At 47.6% G+C, this 26,421-nt stretch overlaps 1 protein-coding gene across 2 annotated transcripts in view; it reads left to right on the forward strand.

Moving 5' to 3' along the window:
* Positions 1–20,274, forward strand: part of LTBP2 (latent transforming growth factor beta binding protein 2) — a 1,439,407-nt gene extending 1,419,133 nt beyond the window's left edge. For both annotated transcript variants that reach the window (XM_078659886.1, XM_078659885.1), the window contains one exon: positions 18,619–20,274. In XM_078659886.1, the coding sequence (XP_078516012.1) occupies positions 18,619–18,788 (170 nt within the window). In that variant the 3' untranslated portion in view covers positions 18,789–20,274. The remainder of the gene's footprint in view (positions 1–18,618) is intronic.
* Positions 20,275–26,421: the final 6,147 nt, after the last annotated feature.

Here is a 26,421-nt window from a genome sequence, read left to right on the forward strand (position 1 = left end):
TTTTTCGTTGTTAACAATCTGGGTAAAACTTGAATCAATAATTCAGGTAATTCTTTACATTTCGCTCCAAGACCGGTACCTGGTACTCGTGCCTTATCTTCAGCTTCTAGAACTGCCCAATCGATCTTTTTCTCTCCCACCTCCCATTCTTTTTCCTTGAGCTTTTCATACACCCCTGCGGGCAGCAGAACCTTTAACATTTTAATTATATCTGGATACGTGTATTCTCCCATACGGAGCATGTCTTTTAATTCTCGATGGAACCCTGCTGGATCTTTATCGTGACAGGGAATTAATTTTTTCATCTCTAAGAGTTCCATCTTTGTGATCGGGGTGTAAACAAACACTCGTTCTAGTTCGCCACCCGTTCCTCTAACTGGGTGGACTTCTCGTAACGGATTCTGTCTCTCCATGTAAAATGGTTTACTTTCTGGGGGTGAGACATGAACAAAATGCGGGTTCAAAAACGTTCTATATTTGTGACGCTGTTCTAGAATGACACTAATTAAGTCGGTACCTAAACCTTTCCATCTATACTGGAGTAACTCGTTCAGGATATCATGTAACGGGCCTGGATCAGAGTGCTGACCCTCATACAATGTAATGAGGTGCTGAATCATATACATACCCGCCAGTCGTTGCTCGGCTGGGGGCAGTTTCAGAAACATTTGTGCCACTATTTCGTCTGGAAAAGTGGTAGAATCAGTAGTCCATCGGACTGCTGATCGGGCTAGTTCTTGTTCATGCATAGTACTTAACTCACTGTAACCGATTCGTGATTTCAGAATGTGATCGGTAGCTTGAAACACTTGTTCTAGAGAACCTTGTTCTGGTGCTGGATGATGGAAAGTTGACTTGTGTTCTAGGCGTAAATGGCGATCTGGAAATCTAGATTTTCCTACATACGCTATTCTGGCGGAATTCTCGTCTTCTACCTCTTCAGTATCAGAGTTACTTTCTTTCTCGCTTACTTGTGCTGCTTTACGCTGTTCGTGTAACTTTATTATTTCTTTACGGATTTTCTTGTACATACTTTCCATAGCACTGATGGTCCTGTGCTTACCCTCGGCTATATTATCACTCCACTTTGTCAGGGTTCTCATTTCGGCTTGATCTTTGGACGGGTAATCTTGTTCTCTTATTAAACAATTAATCAAAAACTTTAGTATCATGAGCTGGATCTCGGCTTTCCTCTGAGACATGACTTCGCCAATGCTTTCTGGATCATCCCCTGTACGGATGAAACGATATATTCTGTCTAGATCTTCTTTCATATTCGGTAGGGTGACTAGATACTCGGCTACCTTTCTTACACGTAATGAATATAAAACCATATTATCCTCGCCTGGGACTGGATCATAGCCGCATTCATTAAGGGCTTTTCTTATTTCTGCTACAGACTGATGTCTGGGCGTACGCTGTGACGCTTGTGCATGTAATTCGGCTGACGTTAAACGCTTATGTGGCGGCGGGGTCTGAGGAGGACCTCCTCCTGCGGCCCCTAAACTAGAATCGTCGACTGATCCTCTTCGTACTAGTGTGGCAGGAAATTGAAATGCGGGCTGAACTGGTATGGCGGGCTGGACCGGGGGGGCCGTAACAGGTACTGCAAGGGGTACCCCGGTGTCTGGAGAAACGGGGAGTGCCTGATTTACAGGGACTGGCGGAGCGCGAACAGGATTTGCATATTCTGGGACTGTGTCGTCCAAATAGGACGAAATGAAAATATCAGCTGCGGTCTGTTTGTGACGTAGCTTGGTCGGAACTAATGGTGGCGGAAAGTTACTGGATGCCTCCGGGGTCGCTTTTGGCAGGCCCTCGGCAAGAAGAGGATACATACCCTTAATAAGAGCATGCCTCTGTCTGTCTGACTGTTCGGTTTTAACTCGTTCACCAATCTCGATTAATTCCCTTTCTTGGGCTCGTTCCAAGGATTCTCTACTTAATTCTGACTGTCTGATTTCTTTTTCGGTTCTTTTATGAGATTCTTTGCGCCATAACTCGATGGCATCTTTCTGTGACTGTCTGGCTTTCTTTTTCCATAATGCTTCTTCTACTCTCATGATGCACTCAGCATCCCATGTGCCTGACACAGGCCATCTATACTTTTCCTCTAACTCTTTGGTATACTCGACCCATAAATCTAGATACAATATGGCGCTTATGCCATGCTTCTGATACATAAAATGACCTGGACTGTCCCTAGGCGGGACAGGAACTGCTGCTTCTAGCAGACCTTTTCTAGTTCTCAACTGACGCAGTTTTGAAAAGAGCGGCATGACTGAACTATAATCTGGACACAATACGATACACAATAAACACGATAACTACTTCACACTCATTCCACGACATCAAGATACATGAAGAACATTCAGAATAACAGTTCGAACAGAATACTACCTGGAATACGGAAAACAGAATACATGAATTTTCTCGAGAACAGAACTGACTAGAACAGAAACTAGATGCACTGCTGAAACAGTACGAAACTTACCGGTCTCACACAGAGACACGTCAGGACCCGTATCCACCGGAGTGGACACTTCGTTTGTGGGCTTGTGTACCACCAACCCACAGACCAGAGTCAATTAAATTGACCCTGTCTAGATACTACCCCAGTAATGGTACTCACCGGGCAGCAAGAACGGAAGGCCTCAGACTGGACGGGACTGCTTGGACGCCGGACGGACGAACTTCGGACTTCTGTTACGGGTGGGCCTCCGGATACCTCGGACCTTGGACTCTCGGCTTGGGCTCTGGTCGGGACTCGCCGCGTTCCTCCACCGTCTCGTCTGGATGCTGGACCGCCTCCTCCGTCTCCTCCGTGGGCCTGAGGGATACTTGAAGCAGAAATATCTGCCGGTGCGCAGAAGAGTTCCGTCACGACTGCAGAGGGTCAGGGGGTCGGCGTGGCTTCACCGACGCGTGGGGAAAGGGCAAGTCCCTGTTCGGGCGCCATTATGTGGTAAATAAATAAATAATACCGGATCTATTTTTGAATGAATAAATGAATAACAGATAGCTCAATAAATAAGAGTCAAGATTCGAGGTAGTAGGAGTTTTTGCAGGTTTATTACAGCATAAAGGACAGGAGCGGGACAACCTGCATAGGAATAGGATGGCAAGCCCTGGCAGCGCTGCCGGGGTCAGGATCGGAATCGGCGGAAGGAAGGAAGGATAACTTTTTAATAACAGTACATGAGCATATATACATAACGCAAACACATAGCATTACATCGCAATAGGCGTAGCAGTGGGTGGAGCAATAGGCGTGACGCGTAGCAGTCGCGAAAGATAAGGGTGAAAAGAGGTGTAACAGAGGCGTATACATAGACATGTGATGCAAACGTAACAGAATATGTCATGAATGGGGCGGAAACATGGAGGGGGCTACCTAAGGAGCCGGGACCTCTAACCTGATGGTGCGCGCAAACTGGCAATGACGTATTACTAGGAGAAGCTGGGGGCTATGAACTCTGTGCTAGGAGCAGAGACTGAAGTCTGGAGAGTCAGGGCGACATGTACCTAAGCAGTATCTAGTATCTGATGTTTAGGGAACATGTTGATATAAACTAGAAGTCAGGAGGGGAAAAGCTAACAGACTCTAAGACTGGAGCATGCATTATTCTACATGTAGTGCGTGATGAAGAATATTAAATGATCATTAAATGCAGTATTACTCTTACATGGAGACGTAGAGGCTAGACAATGACGGAAACTATTGATGCGATTCAGTAGCTTAGGAATGCAGAGAAGGAGGACTGAACTGATAACTGAAATCATAACATACTCTTGGCAGACTCAGAGGCAGAGCCAGGCTGAACCGGGCACTGCGAGACAGGAAGTAAGTGAAGGGTCGAGGATACAGGCGGGGGCTGTATCGCTCCTCAGCGAGGCTTCAGGGGACAGGAGCTGAATCTGGTGTCCAGGCCCTTTTGAGGCCTAGAAACGGAGATTTTACAATGGAATAACGTGCACACTGAGAAACGTGGCAACGTAGCTTTACATAGGCCTGATATTCGTAGTATTCACGAGAACTGGAAACTGACATACTAAAGGTGGACACAACTATAATTGCGTCTTTAATCGAACATGGGGAATAACATATGCATATTAATCATGCACAGATAACATATGATGGAGGACGCGTAGGGACACAGAACATGGCAAAATTTACTTTTCCACACTACCACGCCTGGAAAAGAAATACAAGGCGCCCGACGATGGTCCGGCGGCTTTGACTGGGCAACCAAAACCGGACTCAGTGATTTCGCAGGCTGCACAGAGGAAGTCCCGCAACACGTTGGCTCCTTTGACTACTCCCCTTGATAAGGAAGGCAGGAGACTAGATAACGCTGGGAAAAGATTCTCTTCTATGGCTAGTCTTCTGGTGCGGGCTGTGAATGCCTTGGCGATACTGGGCAGATATGATCGCCGGTTATGGTGTGACATTTCGCCTTATTTAGATCAACTTCCCCAGGAAGCGAAAGGTGACGCAAAAAAGATTCTATAGGAGGGGGAAGCAACATCAATGGAGATCATCGATTGTGCCATGGACATCGCCACAACGGCTTTTCGCTCACTAGCTGGTGCAGCAGTCCTTCGTCGTCAAGGATGGCTCAGAGCGACTTGGTTCAGACCAGAGATCCAAAATAAAATCTTTGACCTACCTTTCGATGGAGAGGAGTTGTTCGGGAAGCATATAGATTACACTCTCCAAGATATTAAGAAAGTTACGGAGACGGCTAGGTCTCTTGGTACACTTCAGTATCGGAAGGCTCCGTTCAAGGATGCCAGAGGCAAGAGTACCACATACAGAGGATCATACCAGCAGCAGCGGTACTCGTCATATGGGTCAGCGTCACAACAATACCGGTAGCCCTATCATCAAAAACAAGGTCAAACATCGACTTTCTCCAGATCAAATACTAGAGGGAAACAAAATCGCCAGGGACGTGATACGTCCAAGAGGCAATAGCGGCTTCCTGGCTCTTCCTGCTGTGCCCACCTCCACAAGAACATCTGTAGGGGGCAGGGTATCTCAATACCTTCACAACTGGTCCAAGATAACATCAGACCGTTGGGTGCTAAACATCATTCGAAAGGGCCATACTTTAGAATTCACAGAAATCCCACCATCCAAGTCCCCTGCTATCATTCCGTCCAAACATCTGCGTCTCCTGCAGCTCGAGGTTCATAAGATGCTCTTAAAGGGAGCGGTAGAGCTGGTCCCCTTATCACAGAGAGGGGAGGGTTCCTATTCCAGGTTCTTCCTGGTAAAGAGAACGCTGGAGAAATGGCTCCCTATTTTGGAGATTGCAAAAAACACAGTTGATGGACAGAATGTAGAACAATGTCATACATTCACCCCAGTACAAGGATCTGGGCCTAAATCCATCGTTTTTTTGCACTCCACACCACCCTGGGTTAGACACTGGCTATATGCAAATCAGCTCTGACCCTGTGCCTCATGGGAACAGTCCAGTCCGAACTACCAAGCCATGTCTTTCCCAGACCGGAATCAAGCATCCAAGGACCGGTTTCTGGCTATCAGCCTTCATTCAGCCTGGATAGCTTGACTCCAGTGGTGTGGAGAGCCTGGGACTCACGTCTGAGCATACCCAGCCCACTCGGGGTAAAAATTGCAAAAACACAGTTGATGGACAGAATGTAGAACAATGTCATACATTCACCCCAGTACAAGGATCTGGGCCTAAATCCATCGTTTTTTTGCACTCCACACCACCCTGGGTTAGACACTGGCTATATGAAAATCAGCTCTCACCCTGTGCCTCATGGGAACAGTCCAGTCCGAACTACCAAGCCATGTCTTTCCCAGACCGGAATCAAGCATCCAATGACCGGTTTCTGGCTATCAGCCTTCATTCAGCCTGGATAGCTTGACTCCAGTGGTGTGGAGAGCCTGGGACTCACGTCTGAGCATACCCAGCCCACTCGGGGTGAAAATTGCAAAAAACACAGTTGATGGACAGAATGTAGAACAATGTCATACATTCACCCCAGTACAAGGATCTGGGCCTAAATCCATCGTTTTTTTGCACTCCACACCACCCTGGGTTAGACACTGGCTATATGCAAATCAGCTCTGACTCTGTGCCTCATGGGAACATTCCAGTCCGAACTACCAAGCCATGTCTTTCCCAGACCGGAATCAAGCATCCAAGGACCGGTTTCTGGCTATCAGCCTTCATTCAGCCTGGATAGCTTGACTCCAGTGGTGTGGAGAGCCTGGGACTCACGTCTGCGCATACCCAGCCCACTCGGGGTGAAAATTGCAAAAAACACAGTTGATGGACAGAATGTAGAACAATGTCATACATTCACCGCAGTACAAGGATCTGGGCCTAAATCCATCATTTTTTTGCACTCCACACCACCCTGGGTTAGACACTGGCTATATGCAAATCAGCTCTGACCCTGTGCCTCATGGGAACAGTCCAGTCCGAACTACCAAGCCATGTCTTTCCCAGACCGGAATCAAGCATCCAAGGACCGGTTTCTGGCTATCAGCCTTCATTCAGCCTGGATAGCTTGACTCCAGTGGTGTGGAGAGCCTGGGACTCACGTCTGAGCTTACCCAGCCCACTCGGGGTGAAAATTGCAAAAAACACAGTTGATGGACAGAATGTAGAACAATGTCATACATTCACCCCAGTACAAGGATCTGGGCCTAAATCCATCGTTTTTTTGCACTCCACACCACCCTGGGTTAGACACTGGCTATATGCAAATCAGCTCTGACCCTGTGCCTCATGGGAACAGTCCAGTCCGAACTACCAAGCCATGTCTTTCCCAGACCGGAATCAAGCATCCAAGGACCGGTTTCTGGCTATCAGCCTTCATTCAGCCTGGATAGCTTGACTCCAGTGGTGTGCAGAGCCTGGGACTCACGTCTGAGCATACCCAGCCCACTCGGGGTGAAAATTGCAAAAAACACAGTTGATGGACAGAATGTAGAACAATGTCATACATTCACCCCAGTACAAGGATCTGGGCTTAAATCCATCGTTTTTTTGCACTCCACACCACCCTGGGTTAGACACTGGCTATATGCAAATCAGCTCTGACCCTGTTCCTCATGGGAACAGTCCAGTCCGAACTACCAAGTCATGTCTTTCCCAGACCGGAATCAAGCATCCAAGGACCGGTTTCTGGCTATCAGCCTTCATTCAGACTGGATAGCTTGACTCCAGTGGTGTGGAGAGCCTGGGACTCACGTCTGAGCATACCCAGCCCACTCGGGGTGAAAATTGCAAAAAACACAGTTGATGGACAGAATGTAGAACAATGTCATACATTGACCCCAGTACAAGGATCTGGGCCTAAATCCATCGTTTTTTTGCACTCCACACCACCCTGGGTTAGACACTGGCTATATGCAAATCAGCTCTGACCCTGTGCCTCATGGGAACAGTCCAGTCTAGGCTGATGAGGGCTGATAGCCAGAAATCGGTCCTTGGATGCTTGATTCCGGTCTGGGAAAGACATGGCTTGGTAGTTCGGACTGGACTGTTCCCATGAGGCACAGGGTCAGAGCTGATTTGCATATAGCCAGTGTCTAACCCAGGGTGGTGTGGAGTGCAAAAAAACGATGGATTTAGGCCCAGATCCTTGTACTGGGGTGAATGTATGGCATTGTTCTACATTCTGTCCATCAACTGTGTTTTTTGCAATTTCACCCCGAGTGGGCTGGGATGCTCAGACGTGAGTCCCAGGCTCTCCTCACCACTGGAGTCAAGCTATCCAGGCTGATGAAGGCTGATAGCCAGAAACCGGTCCTTGGATGCTTGATTCCGGTCTGGGAAAGACATGGCTTGGTAGTTCGGACTGGACTGTTCCCATGAGGCACAGGGTCAGAGCTGATTTGCATATAGCCAGTGTCTAACCCAGGGTGGTGTGGAGTGCAAAAAAACGATGGATTTAGGCCCAGATCCTTGTACTGGGGTGAATGTATGGCATTGTTCTACATTCTGTCCATCAACTGTGTTTTTTGCAATTTCTTCCCTATTTTGGAGGTCAACACCTATCTCATTTCCCAATCCTTTCGGATGGTCTCGCTTCAAGACATATTGCGTCTCATCAACCCAGGGGATTTCATGGCCACGCTCGATCTCGAAGATGCGTATTTTCACATACCCATTCACCCAGCACACAGAAGGTTTTTACGGTTTACAGTAGCCAAGAGCCTCTTTCAATTCAGGGTTTTACCCTTCGGGCTTCTCTCAGCCCCAAGAATCTTCACCAAGGTGCTGGCACCGGTGGCAGCTTTTCTGAGGAAAAATCACTTTCAGGTCTTCCCTTACCTGGACGATTGGTTGCTGAAGGCTCTGTCCAGGGAGGCTGCAAGGGAAACAGTCAGCGCATGTACGAACCTATTCCAGAATCTGGGTCTTACTCTCAACAAGGAGAAAGCATCTCTGATTCCGTCCAGGACAGCGCGCTTCTTGGGGGCCATCTTGGACTCAAATCTCAACAAGGCTTTCCCATCCTTAGAAAGGCAGGAAAAACTGCGAGCCATGGCTCTGCTCTTGAGAAAAAGAAGGTATCTTTCAGTACACCGTTACAAATCCCTTCTCGGAGTGATCTCCTCATGCATCCCTCTAATTCCTCACTGCAGGTTGCGGGTGCGACCTCTTCAGGAGCAGCTAGACAAACAGTGGAAGCAGATTCACGGTTCATTCGACGACAAGGTGATTATAACCTTGGCAATGAAAAGAGCTGCCTTGTGGTGGACAAGACAGGAAAACCTTTCCCAAGGCCTATCCTTCGTAAGCAATCCATCTCCACAGGTGGTGACAACGGATGCGTCACTGGACGGCTGGGGTGCAGTACTTCGATCTTCATGTCAGCGGGCATTGGTCACCTCAGCACCGTCTTCTTCACATCAACCTCCTAGAACTCAGGGCTATCAGGCTGGCTCTTCAAGCCTTTCTCCCTCAGCTGCGAGGTTCGGAAGTTCTCATCCGAACGGACAACACCACGGCAATTCATTACATAAACAAGGAAGGGGGTACCAGATCTCTTCCGTTGTCCAAGGAAGCTCAGGAAATTTGGGAACGGGCTATTCTTCACGGAATATCGCTGCAGGCGGTACATCTACCAGGAGTCCTAAACGAAAATGCCGACAGAATCAGCAGGCTATCCTCGGTCAGTCACGAATGGGAACTGAATCAAAAGATTCTAGACGAGATTTTCCTACGGTGGGGCAAACCCTCAATAGATCTATATGCCACCCCGACCAACAAGAAATGCCGGTCTTATGCAAGCAGGCTTCACCATCGAGGGTCCTTGGGGAATGCGCTTTCGATAGCTTGGTCAAGAGCATTTGTGTATGCCTTTCCCCCCATTCCAATGATCCCGAGGCTTATCAGGAAGTTCAAGGTGGAACCGTGCAAGATGATCTTGATAGCTCCTACTTGGCCGAGACAGTTCTGAATCACAGAACTCCATCTTCTGTCTCTCGTCCCTCCTCTTCCTTTGCGGATGATTCCGGATCTTCTCACAATGTCCCACGGACGGATTTGGCATCCGGATCCAGGTTCATTACACCTGACGCATGGCTCCTGAGCAGCGAGAATTCATTAACCTTCCCATCTCAAATGAAATAAGAGAGGTTCTCTCCCAGGCTAGAGCTCCTTCCACGAATAGAACTTACCGTTTAAAATGGAAGAGATTTTTCATTTGGTGCAGGAAGGAAGATGTTGACCCTTTCTCTTCTCAGCCTCATCAGCTGCTTCCTTATCTTTTGTCTTTGGCTAAGACAGGACTAGCTCATTCATCCATAAAAGTTCACTTGGTGGCGATTTCTCGATACCGACGTTCTGCATCTGGGCCTTCTCTCTCTGGTCTTTGAGAATCATTAAACAGTTTCTCAAAGGATTGTTCCGAGTCTACCCCCCAGTGAGGCCTCCGTCTCCTACTTGGCAGCTAAATTTGGTTCTCACACAGCTCATGAAGGACCCCTTTGAACCAATACATCGGACGTACATGAAATTCCTTTCATGGAAATTGACTCTCCTTCTTGCCCTCACATCGGCGAGACGCATTGGTGAGTTGCAGGCTCTCACAATACAGGAACCGTTTCTCCAGTTCAAGAGGAATACAGTATTCTTAAGAACTAATCCGAGGTTCATACCTAAGGTGCCTTCGGACTTTCACCTGAATGAACCGGTTATTCTCAAATCTTTCTTTCCTCACCCTTCCACACCAGCGGAGAGGCCACTGCATTCTTTAGATGTACAACGGTGCGTGACATTTTATTTGGATCGCACCAGAGGATTTCGTAAATCATCACAATTATTCATTGCTTTTGGTGGTCCTCGCAAGGGCCTCCCACTTTCAAAACAGAGTATTGCAAGATGGATTTCCAGTGCCATTCCCTATTGCCATTTGACAGCGGGTAAGCCGCTGACCAGCAGGATTAGAGCACATTCCACAAGATCCATGGCTTCATCGACGGCTCTCTTTGCGGGAGTGCACATCAGAGACATTTGCAGGGCTGCGACTTGGAGCAGCGTGCACACCTTTACGAAGCATTACTGCTTGGAATCCTTGACACAGGAGGACACGGCTGTGGGCCAGTCAGTTCTGAGGAACCTCTTCCACTGATTGGTGAGCTTTCCTTACTATCCCTCCTTCCTTTTCTGCACATTTTGTATCTAATGTGAGTCATGATAGCTATTGCAATGGCTATTTACTTATTGTCTTATGTAAGTATGCATATTGAGATGTATATATATATATATATATATTGGTGCCACAAAATGTGCTTTTATTGCTTACTGCTAGCTACTCTGATACAAAAGCATGGGAATCTATGAAAGTTCAAATACTGGGGCAAGAAAACATGTTACTTACCTGTAACTTTGGTTCCCCAGTATTGGTAACTTTCATAGATTCCCATGCGCCCACCCTCCTCCCCGAGGAAAGCTCAGCCTTCAGCAGATGTGGTTACTGTTACACAACGGCTACGAAAATCTGAGGCTCTGAGGTTCCTTCAGGAGGGGTCTATGGGGTGAGGCTCTTCTGATTGGCTGATGCTTAGTTTGGTCTCTTTTACAAAAAGAGGCGGATATGCTACAAAAGGGAATGAGGACTAGGCCTTTTTCTTTCTCTTTTGTACCTACTGCTATGTTATTTTTGTTACCGAGACTCCCATTCCGACGACGGGGAATGATACAAAAGCATGGGAATCTATGAAAGTTACCAATACTGGGGAACCAAAGTTACAGATAAGTAACTTGTTTTCTTATCTTCTTTCCTGATGTCAAACAATGAGAAAAGGGGTCTTTTTAGAGCCTGCGTCACCTGCTCTAAGAAAAGACTCCATGTGGATGACCCTCATAAGGACTGTATCTTGTGCCTCTATCCTGACCACAAACCCAAGGATTGCAGGGTATATCGTACCTTCTCCACCAAGACTCTGAGGGATCATGAGGGGTGTCTTCTCACTTGGATCCAGAAGCTAAAATCCAGGAAAAAGCCTATTTCTAGTGAGGAGAGTGATGAGGCCTTGTCGCCTTCATCTTCCAGAAGGTCTCACAAGAGGGGAAGATCTGAAACTCACTCATCTGACAAGCGTCCTCATAAAGCCTAAAAAATGAGCACCCATAGGTCTTGCAGGCTTAGTCCTACAAAATCTCCTCACCGAGGTGGAAAGGGCATCCTTCAGGGAACAGTAGGGTGAAAATGGCAAGCTCTGTGCCACCTTCGGACCGTTGCGAGGGATGGAAAACCTTCAAGAAGCCTTCTTCCATCTCTTCTGAGGAGAAACCGTTGACAAAATCATAGCCCTCAACGACACCGTTGATGAAGAAATCCTCTTCACCGTCAACGCGGAGCGATCTTTTCCAGGTCTCTGCGACTAAGGGTCAGTCTTCATCATTGTCAATATCTCCTCCAACGATGGCACCGATGACAGGATCAACAGCTCTGCAGGCTTTACCAGTCACGGTTCCACCGGCATCTAACTCAAATCAACGACGACAACAGTGATGACGGCGGTGATGATGGCAGCGACAACGACGATGACAGCGATGACTGCGGCTCCGTCGACGATGGCGTATAGTTTACCGTCGGCCTTGTCGACAGCGACTGTGGCTCTGCCAACGTCATCATCGACAACACAGTTGATGACCCCGTCGACGAGGGAGTAAATTCCTATGGAGAAATTAAGATTAAGGCACTTAACTCCAGAAGTCACTTCACCTACTAAGGTGACCCCTCTCATTCCTTCACATCTCCTGGAGGAAGAGGATTCGGAGGATGATGATGGCCCCTTTGGTTACACCCACAGTCCTCCGGAGTTGCATGTTAAATGCCATGAAGACGATTTCAAGGAAGGCTATGAAGAGGAACACTATTATGTGCCTCCTCAGGATTACCACCAACAGTATCAGGAAGAGATGCCATTCTCTTTACTTTTTGATCTTCAGTTTATGTTATCGGACTATAAGAAAAGGTTTCCAGCACCTTCTACTGTTCGGGAGCAGACCGTGGTGCCCCCTAAGCATCATTCAGTGCCTTCCACTCCTCAGGCAGGAACAACATTACAGATGGTCATTGCTCCACCATCAACACCACCTCCTGACCAGCATCCAGATACCTCAGATGACGACCAGGAGGAGATCCGTATTGGGAATGGAACAACTATATAATCTCCACTTCTTCTTCACCCTCACTGTTTCCCATAAAAGAATAATGCATTTCTGGAAATTTTCCTGCATTATCCCAATGTGTGAGATTGTCACGCAAAAGAACTTTAGCCTAAAGTATGATAAAACCGTATAGATCCAGTTTCTCATTTTGATGGGATGGCCGCATAAATCTGAGCTCTTTTTTCAAAGGCCAAAAGATGTCAGTAGTGTACAACAGGAGGTATAGGAATCTCAATATATTATGATCCAGAAATATCCTGCTATCACAGAAACCCATATGCAAACTAAACAAACTTAATAGATTTGAAGACTAAAACACAAAACCACACATTAGCTTAATTAATGTTAAAAAAGCACCCCATGCTCAAACTATAGTATCAAACAGATATGGATGTCCAGCCGCAAAACAAAGCTTCTAAATACATGCCAAAAACTTGGTCAGTCTAAACTGCAGTAAAAGAGGCGCCTAATTGGAGAAATGTACATTGACAAGTTCCTCATTGGGGCACCGCTCACATCCTGTATCGGTTTCGCGTCCCACGTGACAGAGAGCCTGGACAGACTGTGTCAATTGATTGTGATCCGATCATCCCCTTAATTTGATAGGTTGCCAGTCAGGGAGGCGCAGGCTGGCTAAGGCAGGGAATCTCTTGTTTAATTGATTGTTTCTCTGCCACCCCGCCCGGCAATAGGTGTCTGACCCAGACTGTGCCAGGCTACGACTGACAGTATACTGACACAAATCTTTTAGGAGCCAAGCACACGCCTGCTTAATCAAATCCTGTAAGGAGGTCCATCAATATGAGGGCAGAGCCCTGGCACCACCTACTCAAGTGGTACTTTTTGAAGCCCTTTTTGGAGATCACATCAGGTTTAGTGAAAGCTTCGCTGTAAAGCTGGACCTAAAAACAAATACATCTAGGGGTTTCTGCCTCCTTTATGATCCTTATGAGAGGAGGGGCCCTATGGTAGAAACAACAAAGGAGTGCTGAGAGGCCACTTTTTCGGGTTTGCTAGGTCACTTTTTTTTTTTTGCATTGTTTTCTCTCCTGAGGCGGAAGCCGGGGGAATCTTGCTCTACCTTTGCCACATTTCTTGAAGCCACTGCACGTTTTTGATTGAAGAACTACGTGTATTTTTTAAAGATTGTATAATATTTTAATGGTGCTTTTTAAACTGCTGTTACCTTGCGGTTGAGATTTGCTTCGCCTTCGAGGTTCCACGCTTAGCTGCCCGGCACAGCGCGCTGTATTCAGATGCTCTGACCTCACCTGACCCTCCGCAGTCGCCATCTTGGAGAGGGAAGGTCAGCGCTGTAGTTGCTCGAACCCTCCCGCCCTCCCAGGACATTTAAGGCAGGATAGAATTGTGTGCGAGTAATTTGCATTGTTTTCTCCCCTGAGGCGGAAGCCGGGGGAATCTTGCTCTACCTTTGCCACATTTCTTGAAGCCACTGCACGTTTTTGATTGAAGAACTACGTGTATTTTTTTAAAGATTGTATAATATTTTAATGGTGCTTTTTAAACTGCTGTTACCTCGCGGTTGAGATTTGCTTCGCCTCGAGGTTCCACGCTTAGCTGCCCGGCACAGCGCGCTGTATTCAGATGCTCTGACCTCACCTGACCCTACGCAGTCGCCATCTTGGAGAGGGAAGGTCAGCGCTGTAGTTGCTCGAACCCTCCTCTGCCCAACCGTGGATAAAGCCATTGGATCATCCCGTCCGCGCAGCGGGCGCGCCGAAGGCAAGCCCATCTGCGCCCGGGCCGAGGGCCACGACCCCTGGCCCAAGTCCTAAAGATCTCCACAGGGTATACTCACATGCTGCCTTGCGCAATCTTAGACCGCCGGTAAACCAGGCCTGTACCTTATTCGATTTGAGTAACACGGTAAAAGAAGCTGGAAGGTGCTGTCCACATTGCCAGTTCACGATATCAAATAATTGTGAGAGAAACCTCACAAAGCGACACATTAAAGTCAAGAATGTTTCTATGGCCCTTATTAACGCACGATCCTTATGTAAACATAGCCAGGAAATCGCTGACTTAATAAAGGATTTTAAGCTAGACATTCTCTTCATTACGGAGACATGGACTGACGAATCGTCTGACCCGGACGTAGTCATTGCAACACCTAGTGGCTACAAAGCCTATAGACAAGACAGACCCAGAAAGAAAGGTGGCGGGATTGCCATTATAGCCAGAGAAAAGTTTGAGGTTACAGTTACTCAAACACCGGACACCTCATGTGAGGCCCTGATGTTTGTAATTAAACTTAGCCCGCATCCTAATTTCAAGGGGTTACTTTTATATCGGCCCCCAGGAGCCAAGACAGGCTTCTTAACCAGTTTAAGTACAATTTTAGAATCTCTGGCCTTAGAGGATTCCATTATGGTGTTAGGTGACATGAATTTTCACTTAGATGATAACAACCATAAAGAGACCCTGGCCCTCATTTCTGACATGGAAACCCTGGGGCTCCAACAATTGGTCACATCAGCCACTCATCGAGCGGGACACATTTTAGACGGCATTTTCTCCAGTGTCCAGGGGCTCCAGGTATCGGATATTCTACCTATGCCATGGACAGACCACTACGCGGTTTTCGGTACCTTGGCTATAAATAAACCCCTAACAAAGGTCACTACTTCCCCTAGACCAGCCTCTTTTAAAGCATGGCATAATATTAACCAGTCAGACCTAAAAAACCAGCTGGACAGTACTCGCCCGCTAATTTCGTCCAATTCGACTATGGCCACACAACTATTCCAGGACTGGTTGGGACATGCTATGAATCTTTTGGCCCCCACCAAGTCAATATCTAAGAATAGATCCACCCCAACTGCACCATGGTATACGGACGAATTAAAACAACACAAACAACAGAATAGACACTGTGAAAGACAATGGAGAAAGACTTACGACCCAGCGAGCAAGACACGATATAAAGACTCACTGGCGGTGTACAAAACCATGATTATAAAGGCGAAAAAATCTTTCTATCAGAATCAAATTGAGCAGGCAAAGAACTCCAGCAAAAAATTATATGACATTACCAAATCTCTTTCAGGCAACACCCCTGACCTGACCCCACCCCGTCCCAAGACATGTGCGATGCTCTGGCCAACTTTTTCTATTCCAAGGTTGATGACATCTATCAAGCCTTCACTGCCAAAACCACCCTCATTAAGGTCGCTATTCCCGCGGTCCCAAACTCCCTGTTAGCACCATCTTTCACTGGCTTCACCCCATTAACTGAAGACCACATATCAAACATCGTCTCCACAGTTAAAACTGGATCCATGCTGGATCCTTGCCCACTGTCGGCTCTCTTACCAGTGATGGACTCAATTATACCGGTTTTGACGCAAGTATGCAATTCCATCTTGTGCTCAGGGATATACCCCCATACTTTAAAAACTACATTGCTCAAACCACTCTTAAAGAAACCTGGCCTGGATAAGACCGAGTTAAAAAACTACCGGCCAATTGCCAGTCTGCCTTTCATAGCCAAAGTGGTGGAAAAGGCTATGAATATACAATTATCCGAGTATATCGAGACACACAAACTGCTAGATGACACTCAGTTTGGTTTTCGGAAATACCACGGTACCGAGACTGCTCTCATTAAAGCATCTGACGATGTCGGATCAATAAGAGACCAGGGCGGGACAGCAGTCTTGGTATTGTTGGACCTCTCCGCGGCTTTCGACACGGTCGACCACAGTATTTTGGTCGACCGGGTCGAAAAGATGGGCATCTCCTCCACGGCAAGAGACCTCCTCGCCTCCTTTCTTCTAGATAGAACCCAGGCCGTCACTCTTGGACCTTACCAATCTGCCAAATTGACACAGCCGTGCGGGGTACCTCAAGGCTCATCCCTGAGTCCGACAATATTTAATATCTATGTGTCGGACCTTGCCAATGTCATTAAGGCACATGGGATGAGCCTAACCTCCTACGCGGATGACACGCAATTGGTTATGGCCATAAGGGGTGACGGAGGGGAGGTCGCCCAACGCTTCCAAAATGGACTGACAGAGATAGGAGAGTGGATGGCTGTAAATTGCCTGAAACTCAACTCAGAAAAAACTGAGGTTATGATTTTTGGACATCTTTCACCGGATTGGTCCTCCTTTTGGTGGCCCCAAACGTTTGGTGCCCCCCCTAAACCAGTGACTAAAGTAAGAAATCTGGGAGTTATTTTTGATGACCGTCTAAATTTCATGGATCATGCTAATAAAGTGGCTTCTACAGCCCACTACAAACTTCGCATGATTCGGAAAATAAGCCCTTACCTCCCAGCGACTGCCATTAAAACACTGGTGAGTGCTTTGGTCCTTACATCACTGGACTATTGTAACGGGCTCTTCCTAAATACCCAAGTAAGAGTCATTAAAAAAATGCAGACAATACAAAACGCGGCAGCTCGCCTGCTCTTTGGAATTCCAAAGTTCGCACCCATATCAGACGCAATCACAAGACTCCACTGGTTGACGATTCAGAATAGAATCAGATTCAAATCACAGGGTATAGTTTATAAGGCACTAAATAGGCAAGGCCCGCATTTCTTAACAGACCAATTGCGTCCATACCAACCATCTCGTCATCTTCGATCCTCCAACAGCAACCAATTGGTGGTTTCTCGCACCAAGACAGTTGCATGGGGAGATCGCCGCTTTGTGGTGGCAGCTGCTAATCTGTGGAATACCCTGCCTCAGGACATCAGAACATGTCCCACTTTGCTCCAATTTCGCAAGAAACTGAAAACATGGCTGTTTACTAAATAAGTTTCATTCATGGGGCACCGGGTTAGAGCATTTAATTTAAGTATCACCTGTAGCTTGCAAATTAACTAGCGCCAAGACACCTTCGGGTATATGTTGCGCTTTATAAATGTCAATAAATAAAAAACAAAAATAAATAAACATGATGGCGAGGAAGAGGTTGACACCACAGTTAGTAAGTACTGGGACGAAGAAGGATTTAGGAGGTAAAGTACAGATTCAAAATCAGCACAGAGTCTCAGGAAGGGGAGGTTGCCCTCAAGGAACCCTCTCATTAGATCATACAGTTTTAAAAAGTTTTCTTCTTTTACAATTTGTCTCTTTTGCGTGTAATGATTGTTATTTTATCACAACAATAATGATTTTGATTAATATCTCGCGACAGAGAAGGTAACGTTGTTTCCATGTAATTCTTTTTCTTTATCATGGGAAACTTCTTCCATCATGACCAAAACACTCAACTTCTCCTACGTGAGAGAACTGTCTGGTATCTCGCAAGGAGCTTCAAAGAGAATTGAGGGTGTGGGCTGGTGCAGAGCATGGTGTGTGATGCAGGGCTGAACACATCCCCCGAAAGTGTCTAATTGATGCTTTTGCCATTAAAAGTGGTTTTGTTTCTAAATTTTAAAGCGTATTTTGATTTCAAATATTATTTTACATGTGTTTTAAAACATTACTTGACTTACAGGAATGTCAGTAATCATAACTACAATGAAGAGTTACTAGTGTAAGAAACTACATCACTGCCTGTGTTATCAATTAGGTATTAATTGGCTAAGAGTAGACCAAGAGAACATCCTACAAGAGTAAATGCTGCAACAGCATTATTCATAGGGATATATCACGACAGGAGGAGTGTAACGCTGTTGCATGCCGTTCAATAAATACATATATACATTTCCAAAGAATTACTGGATTAAGTCAGATGCTAGAGATACTCTGTGCAAAGGATGTGAATCTTTGAATTCTGTAAAAGAAAGAGATACTTACCTTAACTCTGGTTTCGCAGTGTGATGTCTGCGATAAACTCACATGCAGTCGACCCAGCTTCTCCACAATGTGAGAAGGAAGTCTCACACCCATGGCTTGACAAGCTAATGTGAGGATAGTATTGAACTGGCGGGTATTCATCTCAACTTTCTTCTGTCTTGTTTCAGATATCAATGAGTGTGAACGCATCAACAATGGAACATCTCTGTGCCAAAATGGTCGGTGCAAGAACACAGAAGGATCCTATCACTGCGTCTGTTTGCCTGGATACATACCCTCCCAGCAGCCTCACCAATGTGTGCCACATAAACCACAGCGCCTGGCCGCGGAGAACTAAGGCACCGACAAATGAACTTAGACGGTGTCAAAGCACTTGAGGCGCGAGGGGCTCCGTGCCTAGCGGGAAAGACTTTCATGTCCTACATGGAGAACTGACGCTTTGAATCCCACCAGCTGAATGTCCGATAATTTTTAGAGGTTTGTTGCAGCAATAACACTGCCACCACTGTGTCGGATTTTATGGCCCACCTCTTCAGCTAAGAAGCGCCCAGAGGAGATTAGAGGTCCCCACACTCAGTCTTCCTGCATACCGACTCTACAGGTCACACCACCGCCTGTCCGGGGCTATACATTGTCATGTAGTGGACATAGACCCTTCCTATGTAACAAGGTGAACAAAGGTCTTATTTCTCCACTCCATGCCCCACGCCCTACGCCCCACACCGCTATGAGGTGTCAATCTCGTCGTTCACTTGTGCCTTCTACATCACCTCCAAATGTGGTGCACGAAAAGGCTCTCTGGCTATATTTCCTATCAACACACACATCTATACAGTAGATCCACTTTAAAGCTTCTCATTCTGCAAGCGAGTGTAGCTCATCAATAATACACCATCAAGTGCAGCTGTAATCAGAACTCCCAAGGTCCCTCTGCGTCAGTGTGGCTGCTTGCTACCTTGAGTCTGTTTTAGCAACAATCATGACCTAGCCCACATCTCAACTAACAGACACCAGAAGTCATGCTCTGCTTAATAGTGAATCCAGAACTGCATGAACAAACCCCCTGAGACGGACCTGTAGACAACTAACCTTAGTTTCCCATCAGTAACAACTCTGAGCCTCATTCTAGCTTCACTGAGCCCAGCCTGCAGCACTGAACACAGAGACCTTAGAGTTATTCACAGCTCAATGATTCACTAATAAACCACGCTTCTTTAACACAAACAGATCTCACTAACAACAACTTGAGCCACACTCTGGTAATCCTGAGCCCAGCTCTGCAGGAACGAATACCTCTAGGTATACTTCAATAACTCTGAGGCCAGACATTCCATAAGATATGTGAGCCATGCTCAAGTAACACTGAGGCCAGTTCTGCACCAAACCCACCCTTGTAACCATGAGCCCAGGTCTGCTGTAACAAACCTCCTGAGTCAGGTTCTGGTAGTACTCAGCCCTGCTCTGTAGTAACAGAGACACTAAGAGACCCTTGCATAGCACTGATCCCAACTCTTCAGCAGCAAATAATGCACGCCAGGCTAGATTACCATACTGCCCAGTCATTCAGTATCGTCACCCTGAGCCATGTCTCACTGTCCAGTTACAAAGACCCAGAGCATCACTGTTCAGCAACAATGCCAGAGCCACACTCTCCACCACCACTGTCAGGCTTCTGTTTAACAGTCCACCTGAAGCGGCCTTTCAATCTGATGCCCGGGCTCTGATCTCCACAATAGCTTTATAAAATACATGTAACGTGTCTTTAGATGTAAGGTTGCTTGGATAATTTGGTTAATTCTGTTAAATAAAGAAATTATATTTTATGCCCTGTGGGTCATGCAGTGTTCATTTTTTAGGTCTCGCCTGTGCGGGCTGTGCACATGCGCAGTCTTGCTGATGAGATTTTATGATTTTAGGTAGCTTTCAGTAACAGGCTTTAAGCCCTGCCCCTCTTTCCCATTGGCAGGCGTCACTGTTTATGCTAAACGGTGGGCAGCCATTGGGAAAGAGCGTGACGTATAGTTTCTCTTTTTCTGCCGTCCCACTTGGACGGCCACGTCTGACTTCCTTCTGCTGTGAAAGGCTTCTTATCTTTATGGGGCCAAACACATGGCCCCATAAAGATAAGAAACCTTTTACTTCAGAAGGAAGTCAGACAAGCTGTCCAAGTGGGACTGCAGAAAAAGAGAAAAGTATGCAGGAGCCTCTGTTACACCTCTGTAATCTTCTGTACAAGTCACACTAGCTCCAGGAGGAGTTTGCTGACTCTAATACAAGTGTGTGGCCATTTGTTATATTTCAAGAAGTTTGGTTAGAGCGAAAAATCATAACCCTGAGATGTCAATGGACTGAAGTAAACCGCTCGATGTATTCTAACAAGCAGTGTAAGCTAACACGGAGGTAAAATAAATACTCCTGAAAGGTTAAACAGTGGGTGCAGAATGCGCCTATGATGGCGGTTGCGTGTCTCCATCACTGATAATGGAGGTGGCCCATGTGTACTTTACTTTGCCTCGTCCCGACTGCTCGGATCAGACTGCAGCAGACATGCCGATCCGATGGCTGTTGTGTACTTCCAGTGCCCCAGGACGCCCACCCCATGGGTGTTTCAGAAGGCAGCCCAGACAACAACAGCAGACGCGACCTATTATATTTGAAGAGTTTTATTTGAAGAGTTTTATATAGCGCTGGCTAGACCCGGTGGTATCAGAGCGCTTTACATGAGGACAAGTGAGTTACAAGCTACATGAGGACAATTGCGACACAAGTTACATCAGTTGCATGGTAACACAGTACAGCGACATATAAAAGACATTGTTACGCGTTCAGAGGGATGGGGAGGAAGGGAGACACAGCAGAGAGACATGGAGAACAGTGCCCAATGTCCGGCTGGGTAGGTGACTGCTGACGGGTGAACCTAAGCCGACCTCCTCTATAGCTGTCTATGCAGCTCCACCGGGCATCAGCCATATTGCTCGGGTGAAGGTAGGGGTAGACAAGGGGTGCAACAGAGCGCTTTACTTTAGGACAAGTGAGTTACAAGTTACATGAGGACAAGTGCTATACAAGTTACATCTGTTACAGGGTAACACAGTACAGCGACACATAAAAGACATTGTTATGCGGTCAGAGGGATGGGGAGGAAGGGAGACACAGCAGAGAGACGTGGAGAACAGTGCCCAATGTCCGGCTGGGTAGGTGACAGCTGAGGGGTGAACCTAAGCTGATCTCCTCTATAGCTGTCTATGCAGCTCCACCGGGCATCAGCCAAATTGCTCGGTCTCGGGTGAAGGTAGGGGTAGACAAGGGGTGCATCACCAAGTCCAATAAGAAGAGAGAGGATCGTTGGCTCCAATGGAAGTGGTGAAGGGCACTGGTCACTCTGGTGGCAACAGGCATCATGGGGACAGTCGCAACCGCAACATGGAGGAAAAAGGGAAACTGACTCAATGTGCCCAAAGGCATAGCTATAATGGGGAGGCAGCAGATAGGTCTGGGCATGGGGACAGTCACAACAGCAAAATGGAGGAACCAGGGAAATGGACAACATGGGCCTTAGGCAAAGCTATATGGGTTAGGCAGCAGATAGGTCTGGGAGTAGGTAAGGTTGAAGGTCGCCGATCTGTCCCAGGAAATCCAAGATGGGGGAGGTCAGGGGCCGCATTTAAGTTTGGTCAGTTAGCAACTGAGGCACACGGGTCCGCCAGCACCCAGCAGATTGTTGCACTTTTGTACTTAACGTACATTAGCTCTATACACAAAAGGGCGGAGTTGGACGGGTGCGGGTCGCTCGGTTCTCTCATCCGTAGCCCCACTTTGTTACCCGGTGCTCTCTGCGTTGGTGATTCACATGTGTATAAGCAGGAGCGATGTTGAAACACCAAAAGAATGCATATATTTACTACTTTTATGGAACCCGAGTTTTAGCATATAACTGAAGAAGGACTTTTCAGGGGCAGGTGGTCAGTCTTGGACATGTTCTGTAAACTCAATTGCTTTGGACAGAGAGAAAGTGTGATCTTAACAGCAATACAATATAACGAAGGCTTCATGGTTCAATCGTATAGGTAAGGACTGAAATCGGTATGGCCGTCACATCTATAAACTAGGGTATCCAACCGAACAAATTAGAGCATGTGTCGGGGACAAAATAGGCAAAAAAGCAGAATGAGAAAGCGGTTATTCATAAACGTGGGAGTTCCCCCCACTCCACTTTCATATTCATTTCGAACAAACAGTCAACCGATTCCACGGGCCTGCTTCACACACGTCGGCGTACCTTTCATGACGGGTGTCAATAAAAACATTGATGTACAAACCTCTCAATGGTGCCGCGGTTTCTGAAACTCGAGCGCTCTCCGGTCAACGGCACACAGTCCGCCGAACCGGTCATCTTCGACTAACGAGGCACTGGATGGCAGACAGGCCCGCAGTGGACAGAACGAAGGACCTTTGGTTGCCATATAGTGAATAATAACACTACCCTTATCCTGCTCTGGGGTGGCCAGCCATGGCACGCGGCCCAGTTTAGGAGAACAATGTCAGTGTCCAGAATACAGCCTTGCAGGTGGCACACCCAGCTCTCAATTTGTTTCACATTTCATGGAGAGTTGGGCAGGGGTTTCAAGATTTAGAGCCATGAAATCTATTTCAGAGACTTTCCATATATCTATACCATATAATTGCTCATAAAACCTGCATCACAGCCGAGATATAGTTGGTTTCTCGGTTGGCAGCGACTACAGAGATACCAAAGACTGCGGCCGACCGACACGTCCCCGCAGGGGACACTCATAAGAGGGCGGCCCCTTAGTGCCACAAGATGGCCTCTTTGTCCCCTCACCCTGACGCCGTTTCCCTCACTACCGCTTACCCGGCGTCTCCAGGGTGGGGGGGATATATGTTCTAATCCTTTTTATTTGTCTTGCAGGCGGAGTTACAGGGCAATCCAGAGGCGGAAAGGTGCTCAGGGGTACCCTCTTCAGGAGCACAAAGGGTGCTGAGGCCTAATATCCCCAGGAAGTCTGTGCGGTGGACCCTGGGGTGCGACGGCGCCCCGTCTGTCCTTTGGGCGGTTGGAAACCTGTACAACCGGGGGTCGCTTGAACGCTCCGCCCCTCGTAGGGGGGGCGTGAGCAAGAGGGTGGACCGATGGTTCACCGGAAGTGGGAGTGGCTATCCACTCACCACAACCGCTAAGCACCGATTGGCTAAGGCCACGATGCAAGTTGGCCCATCAGGTGGTAGGCCGCGAGGGGGCCTTTGGATCGTCTGTAAGATAACCCACCTTGTTGGCATATGTGTATGCTAATAAACCTGCAGCGATTTTATCCCAACAAAAAGTTGTCTTGTCTGCTTATTTATGGTACATGCATGTTGCTGCAGGAGGGCTGGTGAGTGGGCAGATATTGGCACTATGAATGGGCATGGAGTTTGAACTTAACTGTTAGGCAAGAGTAATGAGTGGACATAGGCGAGTTAATGGCCCTAGTGGGGAGTGTAAGCACAAGACCTCCCCTCCAAATTCTCCCAGCGCCTAGAAGCGCATCCACTCACAGTCTGCACTTTACCCAAAGTGTTCATTGCTCTATTGCACCGGTTTGTGTGATATAAAGTGGGTGCATTTTTTTTTTCTTTAATAGTTTGCTATACCGTGAACGTATAGTTTGCTATACCGTGAACGTAGTTCCACGGTTTTCGATCGCTTTACATGAGCACCTGAATGTTGTTATTATTTTTTAATGACTCGAGAATATTGAACAGTTTGCCGAGAATCACAGGATGTCGTGGAGATGCTGGATTCGATCCAGATTTCCTAAATTTAAAGTCTACAGCTTTTGATTCAAGGCTATATCTCTTCATCGGCTAAAAACGACGGTTGCTTAAAAATGAACCACGCTGTTGCGGCAAAGCGCCCCAACAGAACTGTTTTGGGATTTCTTTAGAAATGTATGCTGGTGTGAAGCTGGCAGTCCAGCAGCCGAGCCTTTTCAGCGGACACAGCGCGCGCCGAGCTCTTCTCGCATGTGTTTCCTCTTCGGAGCAACGGCTGCCAGGGATCGCCTGCCTCTGCTAATAATTGAATTACCAGCCTGTAAGCTGATATTGCAGCTCTTTGGTGACACAACATTGGTTGCCAGTGGAGAGGGAGAGAGTGTTTGTGTACTTACCATAGACGAAAAGGCCCATGGCGACCGGGGGTTGTTGCCTGGGTTATCTACCAGGCTAGTTCCTTGATACCTCGCTAGTGGTGAGTACGCGCTATATAACTACAAACCCTTTGTTCAACTCAATTTATGCCCCATGCTGGAATGGTCAGGTGAGGATGGGGGGTGCTTGAGATGGTTGTTTCCTGGACAGCCAGCCTCACCGTAATGCCCGCACCTCGTGGGGAGGGCAGGCGGGAAAGGCAGACTCCCGCAGCCCCTGCGGCTCAGCACCCCAATCCTTGGGGGGGAGGGGCACTCCTTCGGGGGGCCCCAATTCAGCTGATGACAATTCATATCTGTGAGATGTGAGGCACTCAGGGGCCGGGGCCCTCATCACATTTTCACATTTTGAATTACTCCACTGGGGGAGGGTATGTTTAAAACCTGTTGACCTAGGAAGCAGTGAGACCTGTTATTTTCAGATATTGCAGAGGGTAGCTATTGGACCAGTGCCCTAGTGCTCGACCCTGGACACGGGGCATCTACACTAGAGTTGGAACAGAAAGGGAAACGCGGCGAGGCCTCTCTTCTGGGGTCAGAGCTCTGATTGAGAAGTGATGCAGGGCCCCTCAGCCATAAGTTAGAGCTGGAATGGGAGGTGGTGCAGGGCCTGTAAGAAATTTAGAGCTGGAACGGAAGAGAGTGCACAGCCTCTTAGCTGGGAATTAGAGCTGGAATGGAAGGGCGCGCAAGGCCTCTCAGCTGTGAGGTGGTGCAGGGCCTCTCAGCTGGGAGTTAGAGATGGAATGGGAGGTTTGCCTGGCCTCTCAGCTGGGTGTTAGAGCTGGACTGGAAGACGGGACAGGGACTGTCAGCTGGGCGACTATCGCCAGTGGGGATGACGTCTCAGTGCCCTGTGCTCTCTTCGCCTGCCCTCTGCAGCGGACGGGCTCTTAGGGCAGAGCCCACTTCTTTCGGGCGACAGCCCCGGCTGCTCACAGCCTTCTCCCGGGCTCAGAGGCAGCCACGGCCCGTGGAGGGAGTTTCGGTGGGGCGGAGAGGCGGGGCGGGGGAGGGGCAGGGTGGGGTGTGCTAAAAACTGGAGTATGGATGATTGAAGATAAGTAAACAATTTAATAAATAAAACGAATTTCGTAGCGTGCCCTGCATCGCAAAATGTGATGCAGGGTGCGCTACGAAATTTGTTTTATTTATTAAATTGTTTACTTACCTTCAATTATCCATACTCCGGTTTTTAGCACCCCCCCCCCCCCACCTTGCCCCTCCCCTGCCTCTCCGCCCTGCCGAAACTCCCTCCACGGGCTGTGGCTGCTCAGAGGGTGCCGCTGCCAGCTGTGGTGGCACTCGGGGCTTGGCGAGGCTCCCAGGCAATGCTACTGCTGCCAAGCAGAGAGTCAAGCCCCTCGGCAGCATGTTGTTGTGGCAAGTTATGAAACAAACTCCCTGCTCTTCTGTTGGGACGGTCCTCTCTCCCGGATCCGGACAGGGATGCGGAGAAAATAAAGTGCGAATAAAGAGCAAACGTTCTTCAACCCTCTGCCCTCTTTCCATCTGATCTTCTCTCCGTTCTGCCTTCCTGTTCAGACTTTATGACTTCATATGTTGTGTTCTTCTATTTTCGGTTCAGACCGTGTCCTGGTCTAAAAGGTCTGTGTGTGGGCAGGATTTTGGGCTGTTTGTGGCCCTGTTATATGATCTGCAAGACCGTTTTTTTTTTTACTGTTGATGTTCCTGGTATTAAAACAAACATTGCCTGCAGCAAGCTCAAATCCATGCAATCTTCCATCCCTTTACACATCG

The sequence above is a fragment of the Lissotriton helveticus genome, chromosome 9, assembly GCF_964261635.1.
Source record: "Lissotriton helveticus chromosome 9, aLisHel1.1, whole genome shotgun sequence".
In the NCBI taxonomy this organism is placed as follows: Eukaryota; Metazoa; Chordata; class Amphibia; order Caudata; family Salamandridae; genus Lissotriton; species Lissotriton helveticus.